This window comes from Thunnus maccoyii, chromosome 10 (genome assembly GCF_910596095.1).
Source record: "Thunnus maccoyii chromosome 10, fThuMac1.1, whole genome shotgun sequence".
Taxonomy (NCBI): Eukaryota; Metazoa; Chordata; class Actinopteri; order Scombriformes; family Scombridae; genus Thunnus; species Thunnus maccoyii.
Window position 1 is genome coordinate 26,907,621 of NC_056542.1, and position 21,863 is coordinate 26,929,483.

Consider the following 21,863-nt stretch of genomic DNA (forward strand, 5'->3'; position numbering starts at 1 on the left):
TGCAGTGTCAATTAGCAGAGGAGGAAAGCTTTATCAAAGAGAAACTCCATTAGCAGTACAGAGACACCCCTACAATTATAGCCCTGTTTGACAGATTTATTGGCTACATGGATGTCTTTTAGATCAAGTAAATACCTGCACATGGATGATATCAATCCATCCTTGTCACTTTTCCCACCCAATTTTCTTCTGCATCATTGCAAGGTGGAGCATAGGGTGGGTGAATATAGGAAAGGGAAATATGAGAGGAAGGGTGAGGAGAAGAGAGTTCCAGATAGAGGGGGGAGAGGCTGGTGGTGGTGATGGTGGAGGAGGAAGAAGAGGAGAAGAAAAGCAAATTTGAAGGTTAGGATGATGAGAATGCGCTGCCTCATATCGGTGCACTGTGCCACTGGGAAACTTGAGATGTGAGCAGATACGATTGTATGCTAGAGTTTCCCGCAAAGAGCCCCCTTCACGGCAGAGCATCGAAGAGGCGGGGGTAGGGAGGTTAGCAGGGTGGAGGTATTATTGCGTTAAGACATTAGATCCAGGGCATCATCATCTGTGTATCAATTGCATAACACTTTTGGTGCCAAGGCAGAATGGTAGAAAAAACTGTGAAATTGAAAAATGAGATGCAAGGATGATAGAGGAGAGAAAGAGGTGGATAAAACTGAAGAAGTGCAGGAGGAAAAGGGTCCGAATGATTGGAAAGTAACAGCAAGAAGAGTGTGAAGAAGTCAGAGGTTAGAGGAAGAGAAAGTCAAGGAGAAAGTGAAAATTCTTTGGAGGTAAAGGAGTACTTTATAACCTCTCTTCATCCCAGACTCCTGGTGCTCTGAGGAGGCATAGGCCTGGATAAATTATTCAGTTTCTGGCTGGTTGATCTCCTTTGGGACTGACACTCGCTCTACTCGAACGTTAGAGCACCACTTGACGGTAAATGTTCATTGGGACAAACAAGAAGTCCTTAAAAAAGACCTGTGCACTTAACTCATACTACAACCCCCCCACTCAAACATTCGCCCTCTCATCCTGACCTAGGCCAAGATCAATGCACAGCCGGAGCCAGATGTTGCACAATACCACACTGGGGAAGCAAGGTTTCTAAGAGGAAACCTCCAGAGGAAGTTGTGTTCCTGCATTTATAAATGTACTCCTGGGCAAGCCAATAGATTGCAGGGGAGCAAATACATTGACGAGAGAGGATAGAGTGGCTTGCATGAAACTTTCACGTCATCTTTTTTTCAACCCATGTGCATTTTTAGAGAACCACAGTGATTTACAGAGCTCAGCGCTGTAATCCAGGGATTTCACACAGCCTATTCTCAGAGCATCAGACTCTGGATGCTGACAGGGCAATAAGTGCGATGCTTTGGGTTCCGGCTGGAGGTGGCATTGTGAGGTCTAATGCTGCCATCTTCAGGTTGTCCTCAGCCATTAAAATGAAATAATATGGTGTGGATCATATTGGTATAAATGAATGAAAGCGATCATTTATAAAGATGAATGTCTGCTGTGGCTGGCCCCTGCTCTCTCTCATTATAATCTGTATCAGGCACAGTGAGGATTATTGGTAATTTAATTACATTGTTAGGATCCTTAAGCCATTATTTCTCCATTGTTTTTACTAGTGGAATTTATTATAGCTGTTTCAACTTTCTTGTGCTTTGAATAAAAGAAAATTCAAGTGGACTAAGTCTTCAGTTTATGTGCCTTTCAACAATAAGTATACCAACACAACAAAAGTATACCCACACATGATATACCATAATAATCTATTGTCTTTCACTCACAAATTCTGATTCTTAGAGGTTCGGCAATTTTTTTACTGTAGATCTCCCCAATAAGTCTATAAAACAATCTCACACAGAGCACATCTGTCAGAATTATAGCTGATACAAAGAAAATACCTCGTAGGACTCCTTTTTCAAAGTCTCTGCACTGGCTTCCAGTTAGTTTTAGGATAAGTACGATTCTTGCTCTTGTCTAAGAATGTGTCCATGGATCTGCCCCTGATTACTTAGGTGATATGATGCAAACACATTTCTTTGGTAGAGTCCTTAAATCCCCAGATTGTCTGCTGTTCACCTTGAACCAAACTCAATGTGAATCTGAGGACAGCAACATCAGTCAAGTGAGCAGCTGTTTAAAATGAACCTTTTTATTTTGCTTTCCTCTGTTATTACTATTTACCTGCTATTTTATGATTAAGCACACTGCTGCTCGGTTAGAAGATTACAGTTATTAAGGTGATGTTGGTAATGCAATGTTATGGTAATTATAATTGCAGTTATGTGATTACTGTTTTTTTATTTATTTATTTATTTTATGTTTTTGTTTTCTTTAACTGTTTAGTATTTTAATCCCTTTCTCTTTTTAAATGTATTTTAATATTGTAACTTTTAGTTAAATGATCTCCTCTTTTCTTCATGATCTTTGAGCTGCATTTTTTTTTATTATTATTGATTATTATTATTATTATTATTGAATTGCCATTTGTATTATACAGCCCCATTTCTTTTTATTTTATATTCATTGTTTGTATTGTATTTTTTAGTGGTGAAAGTACATTTATTTAAGTACTATACTTTTTTATACCACAAGTTTGAGGTACTTCTGCATTTATGCTTGAGTATTACTGATCCAGTAATATAATAATATAACACTCAAGATGTATTACTCTAACTTATAACAGACCACCGTTACATTATAGTATTGCTCCTTTACTTAAATAAAGGATGTGAATACATCTTCTACTGGAATTCTGCTTTTGTGCTTTATGCTTATTTCATCTCGAGCTCATCCTTATGCTGTTACAATGACCCCCAATGACAGTGTGTATGTTCCCATGTGTGTTCACCCTGTCAGCATCCTCCCTTTCCACATCCTGCTGGCTCTCTCCACCAGCCAGTATCATCTCTCATCAGTCAGATGCTAGCTGGTAACACAACACTGGAGGCAAAAGAAATGCAGTGCAGACAATCAGCTCTGCAGCGCCTGCTTTTGGTCTCGGCCTCAGACCCAACACCACATCCGACTCCGTCCAGAGCCTATCCTCTATCTGCTACCGGCTTCTTGTCTAAACAGAACTGATTGTCCAGAGCTGATTTCACCTCCTTGAGCTGAGAGCTAAAGCACACTGGATGTGCTGGAAACCGCAAACATGTACGTTAACACACGTAGATTGAACATGCAGTTCTACAAAAAATTCTTGCAGGCAAAAATGATCTCATTGGTTGGATTAGACCTCTGTGGGTGGAGCCAACAAGCTGCAGTTTTTTGTCAAAGCACAAGCTAGAATATGGCAAGGAACTCTGATTGAAACATAAATTAAATTATGATTGCAGTGGCATTTTCTGATTCCTTCATTATCATGGTATTCATGATCTTGTAAAGGTCAGCACCAGCTAGGCCAATATGGCTAATTTGAACTTTGAAGGTCAGGTTCTTGCTGTTTTCAGCCCTGTTAGCAGCATGGCTCTAAGGATGGCAACATCAGTCTGTCAGTCCACCACTGGATGGATTTCCATGAAATTTTGCACAGATGTTAATGGTGCATAAAGAATGAATCCTAATAACTTTGTTGATCCCCTGACTCTTCCTCTGGCAACACCATGAGGTTAACATTAGTTTATGATGCCAAGAGGATGGATCCTGACGGCGTGTGCTGCCAGCAGGTCAAAGTTTCCAATAATTCAGTGAAATATTGAAACATCTACTGCATGGATTGGTACAAGATTTAGTACAGACATTCATGGTTCCCAAACAACATATTCTAATGAAATCTGTGACCACCAACAAACCACATTTGTGGTTTTAAAGAAAATGTGAAGAAAATTGTTACAGAACTGAATGATCCCCACAGAATGAATTGCATTACTTTGGTGATCCTCTACCTTGTCATCTAGCTCCATCATCAGGTCAAAATTTTAATTTGTCCTCAGAAAAATTTGTATGTAAAAATGCTAAACTAAGATGGTGAACAGGTAAATATACATGGTGGTAGGCTCTTAATCTTGTTTACTAGGTTTATGCCATTGAGTTTTAACTCAGCCAATGAGGCAGTTCCCTGTGAAGAAATGTCTGTAGAAAAGTAAAACATACAGATGCACATAATGTACTTATAATGTATGAATGTGCCAGATTGCTCCAGATGCCTCTTCGCTTTGTAGCTCTGTTGTTCAGATGTTGTAGGAGGAGATAAACAAGCTGTTTTCTTGGCTCACTGATGGCTTTCTAAAGGCCACACTCTAGCCCACTTATTTACTGCAGCAAACTAGCAAGCAATCATTATTTACTGTAATTAGAGGTAAATGCATAGGCATAATGGGGGAAACAAGCATACAAGGGAGGCCATGCATGACGAATAACTGCATTAGCAATTTGATACAAATTAAATCAATGGAGCCCGGCAAGACTGTGTGATTGTGTGATAGAAGGGGCTGAACAGCGAGGTGATCAAGAGGTGAACCGAGCTCGTGATTTGTTTGTCCAATATGTCTACATTACCCGTGTCTGCTAAGCTGAAGAGGCAGTCACGTCATTGAAAGTATGATGGTAATGTTATTGTATAAGCAGCCACTGTGTAACCACATCAATGGCAAGGCCATGGCCTCTGCCTTCGCAAACAGCCCATTAAAAATTCACTGTAGTGGATGATCAGAGAGGCTGAGAGAGATGTAACCTGTATTGCCTCTCTGCAGCGGTTGAGTGGTTTTACTGTAAGATTGATCCAACCGATCACCTCATTTCCTCTCTCATCTACCATAGCAGCCAGAGCGCTGATAGTTTATCCGTCTGAGAGAGTGATCTGAAGGTGCCAAGTACAACACAGGAAATGGCTCCGCAGACGTTCTCGTGTCTGGTTATGGCAGGCCCGATTGCCGGCTGTGGGATGAGGCAGCTAAGAGGCATCAGTGAGGTTGACCAGTGAGTGAGTGACAAAGCGCTTCTGAGGACTGTTTCAGTGTCAGCCATGCAGAACACGGCTGACCAGAGATGTAAATCGATTTGACACGGAGAAGTAGTTGTGGTTCTTTCTTGTAAGAATAGGGTTTTGTTCAATCTCACTACACAGCATAAGAAACTGCTGAACCATTGAGGATTTCAAAATAGTATGACACAAGAGACTGGAAGGAGTGATGAGGAGGGGGCATCTAATAATAAACCAAATTGAAAAAAAACACACACAGGCATCATAAACTTATTTTTCAGGAGCTTTAATGTCATGTAAAAATGAAATGCTGGGAAAAGGCCTGGACGGGGCTCAACAAGGATGTTCTTGCAAACTGAATGTAAAACAGCCTGGCTAAGTGCATCCTGAGAAATGAGCTTTGTAGACTACATTTACAATACAATGAGCTTTCCAAAGAACCAATATGCACATTGACTAAAAATATCCTGTCTGAGTAAAACAGCGGAGGGAGCAACCAAGAATGAAGTCATATCCCAGAGGAGTATGGCTTTAGTCTTTCCCTCCAAAGCAATCAATTGAAGTGGAAACTTTCTTCTGGCCTCACAATCCACTGATAGATGGAGGGCAAGCTCACCACACATATTAATATATCTAATAAGGACAACAAAAGAAAGGTTTCTTCTTGTTTGTTCTACTTTCAGCTTATAGCCTGAGTGCACACGCCACATAGATGCATGTACACTGAGGACATATTAAAGGAATAGTTTCACATTTTGGGAAATATGTTGCTCTCTAACTTCAAGAGTTAGATGAGAAGACTGCTATCTCTCACGCCTGTATGGTACAAGTGAAGCCAGCAGCTGGTTAGCTTAGATTAGCATAAAGGCTGGAAACAGGTAGACAGCTAGCTTGGCTCTGTCCAGATGTAACAAAATCTGCCTACCAGCACCTCTAATCTTCACTAAATTAAAGGTGCCCTGTGGAGTTTTGTTGAAAACAAACAAAAATTCTGTTTACATTGAGTTACTCACCAAAACGTATTGTGTGTATCCTGGAAGTCTAGCAAACATGTGGAATGGAGCCTCCTCATAAAACATTTATGAAAACAATTTAGTATTTAAATCCTGCATTGTTTAAATCCATGTTAACTAGCTTGCAGTCTTCTTCCCTGTCTTTCTCTGTGTGTCTTGGTGCATTACAGCCACCTGTGGAATAGTGTAAAAACATTGGCAGGACTGTTTATTGCATCATGCACACATGTGCGTCCTTGTGTGTGCACTAGACAAACAAAACAGGGACCCACTCAGAAAAAACTGTTCTACAGTGCTATAGAGGGCAGAAACTCCACAGGGTACCTTTAACACATTATATCTCAACAGGGGGGGTTATGTGTGGAACTATTTCTTGGCTGGGTGCAGTGACCTCCTTGAGTCTTGTTGTCACCATGAGATTGCCAGGCAACCAGCTGAGACTACAGGAAGTCACTGCGCCTGGCCAAAAAATACTCCCACACATAGCCCCCCCATAAAACAGCAACTGTAGAGGTGCTGGTAGGCAGGTTTTGTTACCTTTGGTCAGAGCCAGGCTAGCTGTTTCTAGTCTTTATGCTAAGCTAAGTTAACAGGCTGCTGTTCATATTAAGAGTGATATCAATCTGCTCAGCTTTTTTCCCCCTAAAATGTCAAAGTATTCCTTTAAGTCCCACTCTATATACAGTATCTCAGTGTTACGTAGATTCTTCTCACTCTGCCTCTCTGCATTTTCCGGGGACTTCATTTTTTCTCGGGGTGGAAAATCCTATTTAGATCATCTGTGGACACTAAATATCTCCACAGAGAAAACCTATTGAAACGGTTTTCATAGGTCAGCAGCTTTTAAAGGTGAGGTGACACACAAGTCCTTTGCAAACTCAATATACACAAACACTCGCCGGCCATTTCATTAAGTATGCAACAGCTCTGCCATAAATTCTACATTTATGAAGCTTATACATTTTCAGTTTTTGTTGACATTATCAGAGAGGTGATAATTCTACTTCTGTTTATTATTGAGGTCGTAGTGGGTGGTGGTGTGCATTATATTGACATTAACATACATGAGGGGGGGAAAATATTAGGAACACAAGTGGACACTGAGTGTGTGTATATGTGTATGTATGTATGTATATATATATATATATATATATATATATACATATATATATATATATATATATATATATATATATATATATACCCCTGCACACACACAGGGTATTAGCATTGACAAGATGGAGGAGTATAATAACACCTTCAGGAAATTAGCTGATGGCAGCAGCTCAGCTGCTCCTCGGCCTTACCTGAAGGGATCGACTTACAGAGGAGCCAACCAAATATCAATAAGGGTGATTTCGCTGTGCACTGCTCAAGGATAAAGAGCTTATGCATGAAACCTCTGGAAATACACTTGAGCTTGGTGTGTAAAATGCTGTCGCTTCAAGAAAATCCCTGATTAAATCCCCCAAACATGTTTAGTTGGCTATATGAGGGGAAGCCTGATGTTGGCTCTGAGGCACTGTGCCAGCCATGGAGGAGGACAGCAAGAAGGGAGGGGGAGGATAAAGAAGGTAGAGGAGAAAGAAGGGGAGAAATAGTACATGTCTGAAAACCTACAGTGTGGTGCATTACATGCTGCAGATGAGTCTGTTTGAAGTCTGAAATGTTAATGGCTTTCCCCAGGCATTTACGATCCTCTGTGTGCTAAAAGAGTGACATTCTCACAGATGATGCCACCTCTGAATATGACTCTGACACTGAAAGGAAAGCAGTGACGTACCTCATGTGTAATGAAGCCATTATATTGCTGGAGTTTGAATTAATTGCTCAATATTATCATACATGCATTTTGGCACTGGTAGCATTGTTGTTGGCCGCCCTTTAAGTGTTTGACAAGTTTTATTCCAAGTGAAAATATTGGAGAGAGGGAGAGAGAGAGGAAGCGGGAAGAAATGAGTGTCCAGCACTTGGACGTCGCACTTCATTTCCAAAGCCAATAACGGCAGGAAAGCCCGCTGAATTAAAAATATTGCTGTAACATCTGTAATACTGGTTGTGGATTTACAGCTTCTGTGAAGAGAACAGGACAACATTGCCTCATTTGGATCATTCATTTTTATTACCTTTCCTGGAAATCTCTTCATTTGGCATTTTATTGCCATTTCAAATGTGATGGTTGTTTTTCAGAGATGCACACACACTTGTCAGCTCTGACAGAGGAAATGAAACGCTGTAGTAAAACAAACTTGCATTAGTTCATTGCTGCAATAAACATGCCTAATATACCCAAATGATTTTTGAACAATAATGCTGGCTGAATACCTCATTCTTTTCTTCACACGCCTTTCTCCTTTCACTTGAACAGTCAGTGCACTGACTGGCGCTTACGATATATGCTGTGACAGTATACAGAAAAGCAACTGAATGAAAGCACAGCATCGGTCTAGCCTCAAGCTGTTTATCATAGTGTAATCAGCCTACGCATCTCATTAATAGAGGCTGACTCATGTCGTCTTGAATGTAAGCCTCGAAAAAGGGCCACACAGCCCACAAAATGAAAGGACAGGAACTGAGGTAACAGAATGACACAGTATAAGAATCATTAGCACTTGTATTGTGGAATGCAGTGTTTCACTTTGTATATGAATATATGCAAATATGGCAGAATTTCAGTGTTCATGCATGATTTATGAGCCTTACAGGGTAGCCTACATGAAAAATGACTCCTTCTTTTTGTTCGGAGAGAATTGCGTGGCATTCTGTATTCTTTTTCTGCAGGCCTGCATAAATGCAGTCCTCCTCCGACAGCGTTAATAACCGTCAGGGAGAAAGAGAAGGCTGCTTTCGCATAGACAAACTAAATTCTTCCTCAACTTGGTCCAGGACCTGTCTGGTCAGTAGTGCATTAACATATATATATCTTTTTGCAAGTCTGCACATGAAAAACGTCTTTTCTTAAGCTCTTTGTGTCACCTGCATTTTTTTAGTCAGCAAATCACTGCGATAACATCAAATATAACCTTTTAAAAAGAATGATACCTCACTTTTGGGAAGGTAATTAGTTCTTTGAAGTTGTGACGGCTTAAGGTTTTGGAAGTAGGGCAACTCTTTCATGTGTGATTATGTGTTCTTAAGTCCATCCTCACGTAGACAGAGACAGAAAAAGAAAAGTAGTCCGGTAAGGAAAAGGTTCATCAACACTGAAATGTCACCGGCACTTGGCTGTGATCGTCCAGGACCCTTCCCACACGCTCATTATGTAAGCACTTAAGTGTAACTTTACAGTGTTCATAGGTTGAAGATAGCACGGAAGTTCTGCAGGAAGGAGAGAGAGCTGATAGTAAAGAAGAGGTGAAGGAAAGTAGAGAAGAGGAGCAGAGGAGAGTGCACGGTGTATGCCTGCGCTGTCAAATGCAGTCAAATTGTTCACTACAATCAAACCGACGTGGAGCTTTGGCTCAGATGCACAAAGCTGGGCTCACTGGCTTACCTCAGCACTGCACCAGAGAGGGACTGTCACTGGATATTACCGTGTGGGCCACTGAGCTGAGTCTCCCACATCAGAGTGGACAGGGACAGCTTTACACCCCTCCTTACCGCCCACTCTCCTGCCCTGGGGACACACACTTCCCTACTTCCTGAAATGTGTCTGTGCATGATTTTGCTGTTGGAAACATTCACATTAAATATGAATAGCCTTAATAATAAATGGAAGCTCTTGGAGATTGCATCCTGGGTACAAAAAATGTGATTCAGTGTTTGTGACTCAAAGCTCTTAACATTCTCCCTGCTCACTTTTATAGTTTGGTGCCATTCTGTGTCATTTGGGAACAATTCGATAGCTACCACATAGTGTTTTTCTGGCTATTGCTCACTTTGCATTTGAGTGCTTTTCTTGTCTGTTGTTTTTGCAATGTGGATATACAATACAGAATTTGATCTATGTCTACAGTATAAGCAAAAATGTTGAAGAGTTGCACTTTGAATATATGAATACATTTCTAGGTTAGAGAATGTGTGTGAATGGCATTAATTCCTCAGTTAAAAACAGAAAGAGTTTTCTATGCAGAGCAGCATTTTAAGTCACAGTTTCCTCCATTTCCTCCTGCAGGGACAAGTGCGCAGATGAGTGACTGGGACTGGATCTCGTTTTCAGGCTGATCGAGCCATACAGTTTGGCAGAGCGCTTCGAGTAAGCGATGATCTTTCTCCTGTACATCTCCCCCTTCCACATGGAAATCATCAGCAGCGTGGAGAGCACCACGCCGCCCAGTGTGAGCAGGCAAAGTCCAGCTATGACGCACCGATCCAAGTGGGCGCCTATCCGGGCGCTCTCCATCTCCAGCCTTTCCATCTCCCTCGCCGACACGCTGTCGCGGTCCACCACCACATCCCGTGGCACGGCGTAGGAGATGATCACCAAGGAGATCCCGGTCACCAAAAACGTGACTGCACTGATAAACCCGTAGTCTATAGAAGTCCCGGAGCCTTCCCCGAAGGAGAGATCATCCTCGGACATGAAGGAGAATTCTGGCAACGTCTCGGAGCAAGCCTCGCCGTTGCGCACGGGTCTGTGAGTACTTTTACAACTATTTTCCGGGCTGGCCAGTCGCAGGTTAACATTCTCATCAATGTAGGTGAAGGATGTCTCTAATTCCTCGTCGCAGCAAACTCGGACTTTCTCCTCGCCGAGGTGACCGAGTTTAACCTCCGCGCCTCCCTTGCGTGGCGCCGTCCTTGGTGATGAATGACACCGGCCATGGCAGCCCCGGGCCAGGTTACAGCAGCCCTCCCCAGGGAGCGCTCCTCCTGTTGATCCGACCAGCTTGCGGACATGCAGCGCGCTGGAAACACGGTCAAGGACGTTGGGAGGATCGGGCTGTTTGCCTCCCTCATCTGCAGAAAGCAGCTCCGGAGAAGCCATTCGTTTTCACCACCTGCTGGTTCGCGCTAAGCCTTCCACCCACGACGTTTTCACTCCACAGCATCCCTAATAAGAAGACACGTACCAGTTCTAAGTTAAATGGTGCATCTTAATTAGATTACCCTCATTTAAAATCTTGAAACCTTCTATCCACTAATGCGCAAAAATGTGTGCGTAATTTGGAACAGTGCGCAAAATACACACACCCCTACAGTGATACTGAAATCAAAACCACTTAAAAGTTGATTAGATCGTTTCAGAGGAATCCGTGGACCCTGCTTTAAAGGCGCTTATAGAGGCTGTGATTAGCCAAATGCCTCTTTATCCAATTAGAAAAACAATCCACGTGTAAACCTAGATTAAACTATATTCTTATTGTGTTTACAACCTATACAATACACGCATTCATAAAACTGGTCTTAAACTACATACATATAGAATATACATAACCACACTTGCTCTACTTCCGAGAAAATAATCATGAAATAATTCCAGCCTTTATAACCTACAGAATATAGATAAGACTGGCGAAATATCCACTGCAATACTCCTGCACACTTTATTTGAATTCAGCTGAAGATATATGCTCTTCTGCATATGGGTGGACCAGTCATGCACAATCCGCTTTTTTATTTTTTTTTTTCTCTAATGCCAAACAAAACCCTCCTCAGACCGCACAAATAACCAAAAGAAATAAACTCACCGCGCTACTTCAGCATCCCTTCCGCCTTCTTTTCCTCATAAACGATACGGCAGCTGACACCACATCACGGAGACAGATTTTTAAAAAGCCTTATCAGTGAATATGCTTTGAATATTCTCTCCGTGCTCGATACTGTGGCGGCAGGCTGCTCTGAGGGGAGCTCTCCGTTAGTCCCTCCCACACAGAGCCTCAGCTGCCCGCGCTGTGGCGCTGAAAGGAGCGCCGCTATCTGTGAGCCGATTGAGATCACTACCAGCCAGTCAACACAAGTAGGGTGAAGATTTGAGGGGCTAGAGGGAACCTCGGGGACCTGATGATCATATTTGACTGGCAGTGCCCTTCACTAGGAAAGATTTAAGGATAATTTGATGTCAGTGAACATTTTTAAAGCTCTTATGAAGGCTAAGAACAGGTTAGTAGGACATAAGAGATAAAAATACCATCAAGAATGATTTAAACTCACAACTAGGCTATATAAAATAAGTCTCTGAGACTTAACAGGGGTTCAAGTGCTATAAAGGTTGATATAAAGTCAGTCCTGATAATCATAGACACAGTTGAAATTCCTATAGGGCTCATACATGAGTATTATATTGACATCAGAGGTCACAGTGTAGTTTCCATGAGGCTATTTTAGTCATGTTAGATCAAATTCAACACATACAGAAGTATATTATTGTTTAAATAAACAAATTCATGGACAACTCAAAGGTGGTGATACAACAATCTGCACTGCTTATTGTCAGTTAATGCTATCATATCAGAAAAATACATCCAGTTGTGTTATCCAGACAACATTGTTAAACTGCGTGTATCATGCACCATCTGTTCCCTTGTGCACTCTCAGAAGATTACTGGTCACTATGTCAAAGCCATCCTAATCCATGTTTAATCTAGAGATCTAATAGGTCATCTGATCTGTGACCCCATGCAAATCTTTGGGAGTTTCATCTCATTCATCCCACATCTTCAGAGTCCTTTTCTTGACAGCATCTTCAAAGATAAATGACAAACAACACGGTAAATGACACGTTTTTTTTTTTTCTCGGAAAGTGACACTTTGTAAACTAGATTCTTAGTGTGGGCCACTGTCAACCATTTACTGCTTAATCCCACTTTAAACAGAAAATTCATTTGCTGACTGTTCCACCTTATTTAGCACAACCGGGCAGAAGCTATAAATATAGTCGCCACTTTTCCTGGAGTCCTGGTGGCTGGGTGAACGGCTTTGGCTCATTTCCCAACAAGACTCCATTTAACAGATGAGTAAAGAGAGAGGGAGGGAGGGAGGGAGTAAAGAGAGAGGGAGGGAGGAAGAGAAAGAAACAAAGAGGGTCAGAGACAGACAAAGATGTACTCCACCATTTTTGTTCCAGAAATGAGTTTGCAGTGAGGGGGGGGAGCAGAGACACTCCTGGATCACTGACTGATAGATCGTAATGGTTTATGGTGTGTTTGGTCAGATTGTAGTCAACTTTAGTCGTCTCATGCAGAGAGATAGAGAGAGAGAGGAAGCTGGAATCTGTGTGTGCTTGTCTGAGGGGTAACAACAGCCAACTATTAGATGCAATCTGTCTGCAACAGTGCACCACTTTTCCTGCTGGCAAGGACACCAGGCTTCGAAAAGGAGGGGCGACAAGGGGAGTCGCTGCTTCTAACAGCTATAAATCCTCATGGTGTGTCTTCTGCTACAGGCATGTACCCACACACACAGAATAAAGATTATGAAGCATGGATATTGAGCTGCTTTTGCTTTAGACAGTAGCAGATAACGGGAGGTGATGAAAGAGAGGCGGGTGGGGGGGGGGGGGGGGGGGGGGGGGGTGTCCCTTCAAATACAGCAGCAGGAGGGAGAAGGAGAGTGAGACAGTACATGTGTGGGAGTGTGAATTATGAAGTGAATTAATGAATAAGGGAGTGACTGAGTTCACCTCACCTTCAACTGCTCCAGGAACTGCAGGAGCTGGTCAGTGTCTGACAGTAGCAGACTGTGTAGCACATGGTTGAATATGAATGAGTGGGACTGTGTGAATGTGAAACATAGTGCTGCTGGGGAAAAGCCCAGCTAGCAGTTGTAATGTGTTCACTAAGTGGATATTTATGCATCAATAAACAGGCTGTAGCAAGTAAATATGTAGAGATTGGTTGTGACTACATATTAACACCCAATAACTGCAGTGTGTCATATCAGAGTTATCATAATTATGTATTTCCAACTTGTAAATAGCGTTCACGTCAACATCCAAGTCGCAATTATGTCTGAGGATTTTCAGATATATCCATGTTGGCACTCAATAATATGGAAGTTCCTGAAAACCAAACAAACATGGACGCCTGACTTCAGGCAAACAGTTTGTTAAAAGTAATTACACTCAAATTAAATAAGTATAGTGTTATATTGTCAATGGACAATATTTTTAACCATCACACAACCAACTCTACAACCACACAATCGTCTTGAATTGTCTGATGACATGAACACTTGCAAGTCCCATATGTTGTGAACGCTCCATAACTTAACCAAGTGACACAGCTAACATTAGCTTGCTAATGTATGACACTATAGAGCAAAAAGTGAAAGAGTTCATATGAAATATGGTAAACATATCTGACAAGAAACTTGATCCAAATGCTTCTTAACTGGGAAAATTTTAAATTACATAATAGTAACACAATACTCAAAAAAAACAACCTGTCATGCTAATAATGTCGGAATAAATAACTAAATAGCGTCGATTCAGTTAGCTTTGGATATTTCCGACGCATTCTAAACTGCGTGAATACTAACTTAGAATCACGTTTGTCCATGTATATAAAACAAAGTAACATATGCATTTACAACGGATTGGCAGTCAGTTTAACCCTTACATGCATACCTCTGCTCTTAAGGAACCTGTGGCCATATTACATCCTGTCTAATTCAGTTATTGTCTTCAGTTATGCCCTAAAGTTCCTTCTGTTGCTCAAAGTATTTGTTTATAACAAATCTTCTGGTGTCAAAATGAAATGAATATTTTTTACTTTTTTCACAGTATGTAGGAATCAGATAATAGAAGGTAATGTGTTTTCCTGTTTGGCCTTATTTTGTCACTTATACCCTGATACCATTTTCTATGTAGCTTTAAATTTGAATTAGTGTATGAATTAACTGTAGGTTAACATTATTATCATTAATTGATGACCTATTCCATCCACTTGATGATCTCTTAATGGTGAGCAACATGAATATATTATACATCTTGTATTAAGTTATACATTAAATCATCGTGCGTTATTCATTACTGTTATTTATAGAATCTTACTGTTTATACTGTGTTCTCAAAAAATTCCAAATGTTTCCCCTGTGTCTCCTATGCTCCTCTGTGTGTGTGTGTGTGTGTGTGTGTGTGTGTGTGTGTGTGTGTGTGTGTGTGTGTGTGTGTGTGTGTGTGTCTGTGATGCATGTGTATCAGCCTACACACCTGCTCCAATCCGCATACCTGCAATCCATCAGCTCATCTACTCAGCAGTATATAAACCCCGGTTCTTCATCCACTCATTGCCAGATCGTTGTTTCAGCCGCTGTGGTGGATCACATCCAAGGCCACTTTGAATGGTGCATTCAAAGCTTAGTCTCTTGTGTTGTTTTGTTTGCTGAACTAACCTTGTCTCCCTGTGCCACAGAATCACTGCATGCCAGCCCGTTTTCCTGCTCATCTCTCTGCCTGCTGACCAGTCATGCAGTCGACCCGTCCACTAGCTTCATCCAGTCACACTCACATCTTTGTCTTCATCCCTGCTCTGCCCTGCCGCGTCAGCCACCAGCTTCCCTCTGCCCCTCTGCCTTCGCCTGCTGACACACTCATCTCCATCCACCTTCACTCCCTGAGAGCTCAGTCAATAAACCTTTTCTTATTCAATCCAACTCTGAGTCTGTGTCCTGTATTTGGGTTTCCCCCCCCTGTTGATTGTAACAAAACACTCATGCATTAAAGGGTTAAAGGACCAGTGTGTAAGATTTAGTGGCATCTAGTGGTGAGGTTGCAGATTTCAACCAACTGAACACCCCTCCCCTTCCAAGTGTGTAGGAGAACCTACGGTGGCTGTGAAACTTGCGAAAAACAGCCTGGTTGCCAGAATAAAACATTGGCATTGTATGTTTCTGCAAACCATAGATACATTGAATATCTATGTTTCAACGCATGTAATACGTATCATATCAACATTTCTAAAGTGATGTAGTTCACATGAGATCTATATGAGCTGACTTTCTTATTAGGAGGAAGAGGGGTGGATGGTTAGGAAGTTTGTTGGAAGTTTGTTGGAAGTCAGCAGAGAGCACAGTTCGAGACCACCTCAAAACCAATGCCTGCTTCCCATTTCAACTGACAAAATCATGTGTTTTTAGTGAGACGTCGGGACATTTGCAGCCGTTTTAATTTTTTTTTTTTTTTGAATCCATACCATGATCTTTCCCTAACCCTAACCAAGTGGTTTTTCTGCCTAAACCTAACCAGACCTTAACCACAGTGTTGTCACATCATAAAACATCATTATTCAACTGATAATGGCCAACATGGTTTGCAGAAACGTACAATGCCAACGTTTTGTGCTGGTGACTGGGTGGTGAAAAACGCAAAAGTCCTTCTCTAGAGCCAGTGTTTGGTTTGTCTGTTCTGGGCTATTGTACAAATATGGCGGTGCAACATGATGGGCTCTGTGGAAGGGGACCCACTTCCTATAGAGATATAAAGGGCTCATTCTAAGGTAACAAAATATATTTAACCCTCTAAAACTGATTTTTGTCAGTTATGCTAAAGCTTGTGGCTTGTGGTGCTACAGCGACTTCCTATTAACATAGTTGTTTGCTGTTGATTGGACATTGCTACAGATGTTTCCTAGCACATTTAACATTGCAATCCAATTTATTAGGAAACTAGTTAAAAACTAGCTAGTAGTTACAGACTTTTAGGAAGGACTTTACGCGCAAATTTAGTAATGGATGGATTTAGTAATGGGAGTAAATGGTGCAACAGATCTCCAGATAAAAGAAGACATAAAAGACAAATGAATCAATAAGACTCTGCAAGTGAAAATAGGAAAATCTTTTCAATGGTCATAGTTAAATTTAGCAGCTTTATAGTATCACACTTTGAAAAAGGGGTAGATTCAGTGGGTTAAAGTAAACCATCACAGCATATTTCTTCACCACTAGCAGCCAGAGAGCATCCTGAGGTCTCCGACAGGGAAGTGTGCCACAACAGCATGGTACTGTAGATTATTAATAAGCAGGTGTACACAATCCCCTGGGTTTGTTTGGGGAAGTCTGGCACGCAAGCCCTCCAGCTGCTCTTAAAAAGCCTTCCAGAGATGAGAGTGCAGGCAGACAGCAGGATGACAAGGGAATTAAGAAAAAGGCAGACTGAGGTTCAGTGGGAGTTTTTTTTTTAAGAGAGTGCGGTGGTGGCGGCAGACATTGTTATGAAATATTTAGCACTTGGACCTTAAAGTTCATTTACAGTGACTTTGATAATTGAAGCGGTGTGGTTGGCCTCAACATAGACACTGTGGGGTAATGGAAGGATGATAATAGCTTCGCTAGTGTGTGTATGTATGTGTGTGTGTGTGTGTGTGTGTGTGTGTGTGTGTGTGTATGTGTGTGTGTAGTCAAAGATTTATGCTTCATGAGAAGATAAGACTTCACAAAAAGGGAAAAAAAGCCTTTCGGTGATTAAGCAAGCCGACTTGGATAATTAATTCCGCCATTCCATCGACCCTTCTTCTCTTTATCGTCTCTTTATCATAATTAATGTGATGTTATCCCCTCACGCCACAGCTGCTTTTGAATTATACTGCTCTCAATGGCTCTTGATGATAATTGTCTGTCCTGTCTTCTGCCTCTCTGTCTCCATCTGTAGCACTGATTATGCCTTACAGCTATTCTGATGTGCCAAATCATACTGGTGCCCTAATTATAATATAACAAACATTTTGTTTTTGATGTTGAATCACATTCACTTTGACAAATACACAGTCAAGGTTCAGTTGAGCTGTCGTGTCCTTGTGCGCTCTGAATGGAAAGCAAAGTCACAGTAGCTGTTTTGTATGGGCAAGGCAAACATTTTAGGCTGGATGAGATGAGTTTCAGTCATTAGGTAAATGAGAAATCTTTGACTTCAGGCCAGAGACGTCATTTATGGTGGTGGAATAGTGAGCCAAGCACTGAGTAGTCTGCTGGCACTGCAGCTATTGGTAAAATTTTGCTTCTGAAATTCTATTGGGATGTTTTCCTTGAATTTTCAATTAGGAACAAAAGGACCTCTCTGTTAACCCTTGTGTCGTCTTAACATTCTGTATACTCCCCTTGTCCTAGGTGTCAAAAATGACCCACCTTCACTGAACCATTAAAATAAAGCAGCTTAATTGAATTTTAAAACCCAAATCTCTTTGCATGAAGAAACAACCTGTCGTTCATCACAAACTTTGTGAATATCAAGGTTTTCCCTCTTCACAGTGCAGAAAGACTGCATTTAATCAGTGGACACCACTCATTTTTATTACAATACACCTGTCATAATTGTTTTCTTTACTAAAGTAGAGACTTGTTATCATCATTGCTAAAGGTACTGCATAGGTGTAAACATTAATTTTTTAGCAAGAGATAGCACTTGTATAGCCCAAGAAAGTAGTAGAAATGTGCAGAAAGTAGTTTTGAATGCATTTTATTGAAGGGAAACAATAACAGCCTTGAACTTTTTTGGCAACATTATTTTATATTCTTATATACTGTACAATAAGGAATTCAACTACAAAATACTAGTCTTCTCCCATTTTTGAAGACATTGTCCCCACCCAAAAGGTGTATAAACAACAACAATAAAGAAGAATAAAATAATAGATACAAAACAAAAATGTGAAGAATATAAATCAATCAACTCTAATTAGCACATGTAGGACAGTATGCAAGTGTGTGTGCATGGACTTTGCAGATGTATTTCTCACATGTGCTGCACATAGTATTTGTTTTACAGTCCTTCTTTTGTGGGCAGAATTGGCATCTCCTCCTCTTGCCTGCAGCAGCTGCAGCCTCAGGTGGATCAGGACAAGATTCAGCACCCTGAACAGCTTTGAAAAGCGCTGCACAAGCGCTTGTCAAAAGAGATTACTATCAGTAATTAGTATCAGTGTCTCAGAAACAATCACATAAGTCAATGATATCACAGCAATACATAATAAAATTAACAGAGAAAATCACTTACATTACAGATATGAAAATAAAAATTTACCTCTCAAATGGAACCAGTTGGTCATCCACTGTTACTTCAGGCCCAGGGTGGTAGAGGTACAGCCGACGCTCCATCCATTTCTCCCAGACCTCTCTTATGGCTGCCAGTTTGTCTCTCACACGTCTTGCAGGTCTTAACTCACGGTTATCAAATCAAAGCATTCTTAAGAAAATGTGAAAGACTTTGTGAACAATGATTACAGAGAATGTGTACAATGGTTAAGATATTCATTTGTAGCCACTCACATAACATCTTTTCATTTTCTCTTCACACAGGAATATTTTACAAAAAGGAATATTCCCTTCACGGTTTTAGATTTCTGGTCCTCCATCAACATCTGTTTCATGCCCCTCAATAATTGTCCTGCGATAGAAGAAAGTCCCTGGAGGTGAAATATCAGCCCAAAGAAAGTCTGAAAGAATGCATTTCATAAATATAAATGAATTTGGATACAAAGAGAGGAGAGTCTTTTCCACAAACCTGGAGCAAAATGTTAAAAAGTTCAACAGCATAAAAATGTAACCGAGTATTTATTCAAGCTTTTGCTTTTCAAAACCGTGTAACATTTTGCAGGCTGAAACATTTGTTTGGCTTAATTCCAGTATGCCTTGAGTGGCCTATACTTAACATTTGCAGAAAAAAAGTTTTCAAGTATAAAGGCTTAAACAAAACTATATGGCAGCCACTTGAGCAGCCATTAGTGCTAACACTTAAAGTATGACAAATGTAGACAGTCACATACACCTCGAGATCATACAGATAAATGCCACCTTTATAAAATGTACCATGGTGCAATACCTACAGCAACTTGGCCTCTCTGTCTTATTAAATACTTCAGTGACAGGGTTTAACCATGTGGTGGCAGTGAAGCCCCACTCTGAGTGCTCTAGGAAAGGGAAGCAGAAGCAGGATCAGGGCAGATGCGACAGTGGTGGAAAGTAATTCAGTGCATTTACTTAATTATGGTACATAAGTATAATTTTCAGATATTTCAACTTTACTTTATTTCCTCTTTATTTCCATTTTATAGTACTTTATAGATCTATTACACTACTTTCAGAGTGAAATGTACTTTTTACTTCACTGTACTATTTACTGTGTAGATTCCCTTATGATCAGTTTATCAAATACAATTTATTGTTATAGATTAAACTACCCAGCAGTGAATAAAGTAGTTAGAATCAACTCCACCTCAACCAACTACAGTACAGTAAATTTTGCTTATATATTAATGATTCAGATATAATAAACAATACCACTCATAGTGGACATTCAGCAGGATAATGAGCACTTGTACTTTTGATCATTTTAGCACATTTGCTGATAATACTTACTGTGTGTACTTTTATTTAAAGGAACGGTTTGACATTTTGGGAAACATATTTGCTTTCTAGGTGAGAGCTAGATGAGAAGATCCCACTCTTACATCTGTCCATTAAATTTGAAATTACCACTGGCAGCCTGCTCAGTCTGGAAACAGCTAGTCTTGCTCTGTCCAAATGTAACAAATTCCACCTACCAGCACCTCTAAAACTTATTCATGCATTATAACCTCATATTTAGTGTACATGAATAAAAGAGATATCACCACTGGGGGTGAACAAATCGTGCATCATCGCCTCTGCAACTAGATATCTACTTGATTTGACTCATTTGGACAGCTGAAACTTCATATTAGCTTCAGGTTAACTTTTAAAAACATTTTTGCACAGAGGGAGGCATGTGGATTTTGGCCCCCATCACTTACATTGTAAATACATTATGAAGGGCTCTTCTAAAACAGCCAGTGTGAACAGGAAGAATTATTATGGCAAGAAGAACCTTTTTCAATGTTCATTTGAGCACCTGACTATTGTTTTAAGACACACTTGAAATATTGCCAACCTGTCTGTAAGATCTGAATACTTTTTCCACCCCGGCACTGATGTTCACTGGTAGTAAGGTTTTCAATTCAGTGAGTTGGAAACAAATTAAATAAGGTTGTTAATCCATCTGTGTCAATGATCCTGCAGGCATGATCATAAAATGCATCATTTTCAGAATAAATAAAGGTACATTACCTCTCTGGACCAAACATATGCACTCCCTTTAATCATCTCCATGGAATACAACTGCATCAGTAATGGATCATAGCAAACATAACCACATTAATAGAATCAATATCCACTTAAAATTACTTGGGAAATCTGCTGTCTCTGACACCTCAGCTGGATATATTCTGCAGGCTGGACTCACAAAATTTCCCACCTACCCCCTCCAGCCGTGAGGAGTGATGACCTGTCATTGTCTCCCACCTGAACTGAACACTTCATTTAGCCATCCTCTGATATGGTGTAATAGGCACGGAGTGGATCAATACAGAGGTGACAATGAATTAATACCACATAGATAATCAAGGTAAGTTATGTGGACGCTGATATAAAATCTCTGGAGGGATCAGTGGGTTAACCAAAGAGAATTAAGCGGCTAGGGACTGAGAAGCACTTAAAACCATGATAATCCAATGCTGGCTTGTAAAAACACTGCCATTAATAGTCAGTTAATCTTATGTTACAACTTCTTTATCCACACAGTCTGTGGATAATCTGTCCACAGTCCCAAAAGTAGCCGAAACAGCCATGCTTCCTTCCAGGCTGTTTTCCAACAGACTGCTGAGCTCTCATTGCTGAACCAGGCTCCTGGGGAGGTTATATAGACAGTAATATAAACAGCTGCACTGCCTACTGTGCTGAAATCTGAGTAATTTTCATCTGCTGCTTCCCTTTTTCACTTGAGCCCATGCAGCTTCCCCGGGAATAACAATCACACTAATCTGGACTAGTGTTGAGCGACTGCCTGAAACCTCAGCCAGTTTGTTTATCTTTTTGGCTAAGGGACCTGAAACATCAGTGAGGGGGGGGGGCGAGGGGAGAGACTGCTAATCACGACAGTTAAATCATCAGCTCTTACACCTCGGTTTGTCGTTCCACAGCGTATATCCCGCGGGTGGAGATGAGTGCAGACAGCAGAGGACTTTTTCCCCCTCTCCCATCGAGAA

The 21,863-nt window shown here is 40.9% G+C and overlaps 1 protein-coding gene and 2 long non-coding RNA genes across 5 annotated transcripts in view; 2 read left to right on the forward strand and 1 right to left on the reverse strand.

Moving 5' to 3' along the window:
• Positions 1 to 10,133, forward strand: part of LOC121905963 — a 25,547-nt gene extending 15,414 nt beyond the window's left edge. For 2 of the 3 annotated variants that reach the window (XR_006098501.1, XR_006098503.1), the window contains one exon: positions 10,046 to 10,133. This is a non-coding gene — a long non-coding RNA (uncharacterized LOC121905963). Of the gene's footprint in view, positions 1 to 1,026; positions 2,342 to 10,045 lie in introns of those variants that run through there. The other variant, XR_006098502.1, reaches the window with a different exon arrangement.
• Positions 8,031 to 12,832, reverse strand: LOC121905962 (transmembrane protein 74). The gene is made up of 2 exons (XM_042424577.1): positions 11,562 to 12,832; positions 8,031 to 10,924 (listed from the first exon to the last, which is right to left on the reverse strand). The coding sequence occupies exon 2, from the start codon at positions 10,856 to 10,858 to the stop codon at positions 10,013 to 10,015; it is 846 nt and encodes a 281-aa protein (XP_042280511.1). The 5' UTR covers positions 10,859 to 10,924; positions 11,562 to 12,832; the 3' UTR covers positions 8,031 to 10,012.
• On the forward strand, positions 10,423 to 15,465 carry LOC121905965. The gene is made up of 2 exons (XR_006098504.1): positions 10,423 to 10,507; positions 15,225 to 15,465. It is a non-coding gene; the product is annotated as an uncharacterized LOC121905965 (long non-coding RNA).
• The last annotated feature ends 6,398 nt before the right edge of the window (positions 15,466 to 21,863 follow it).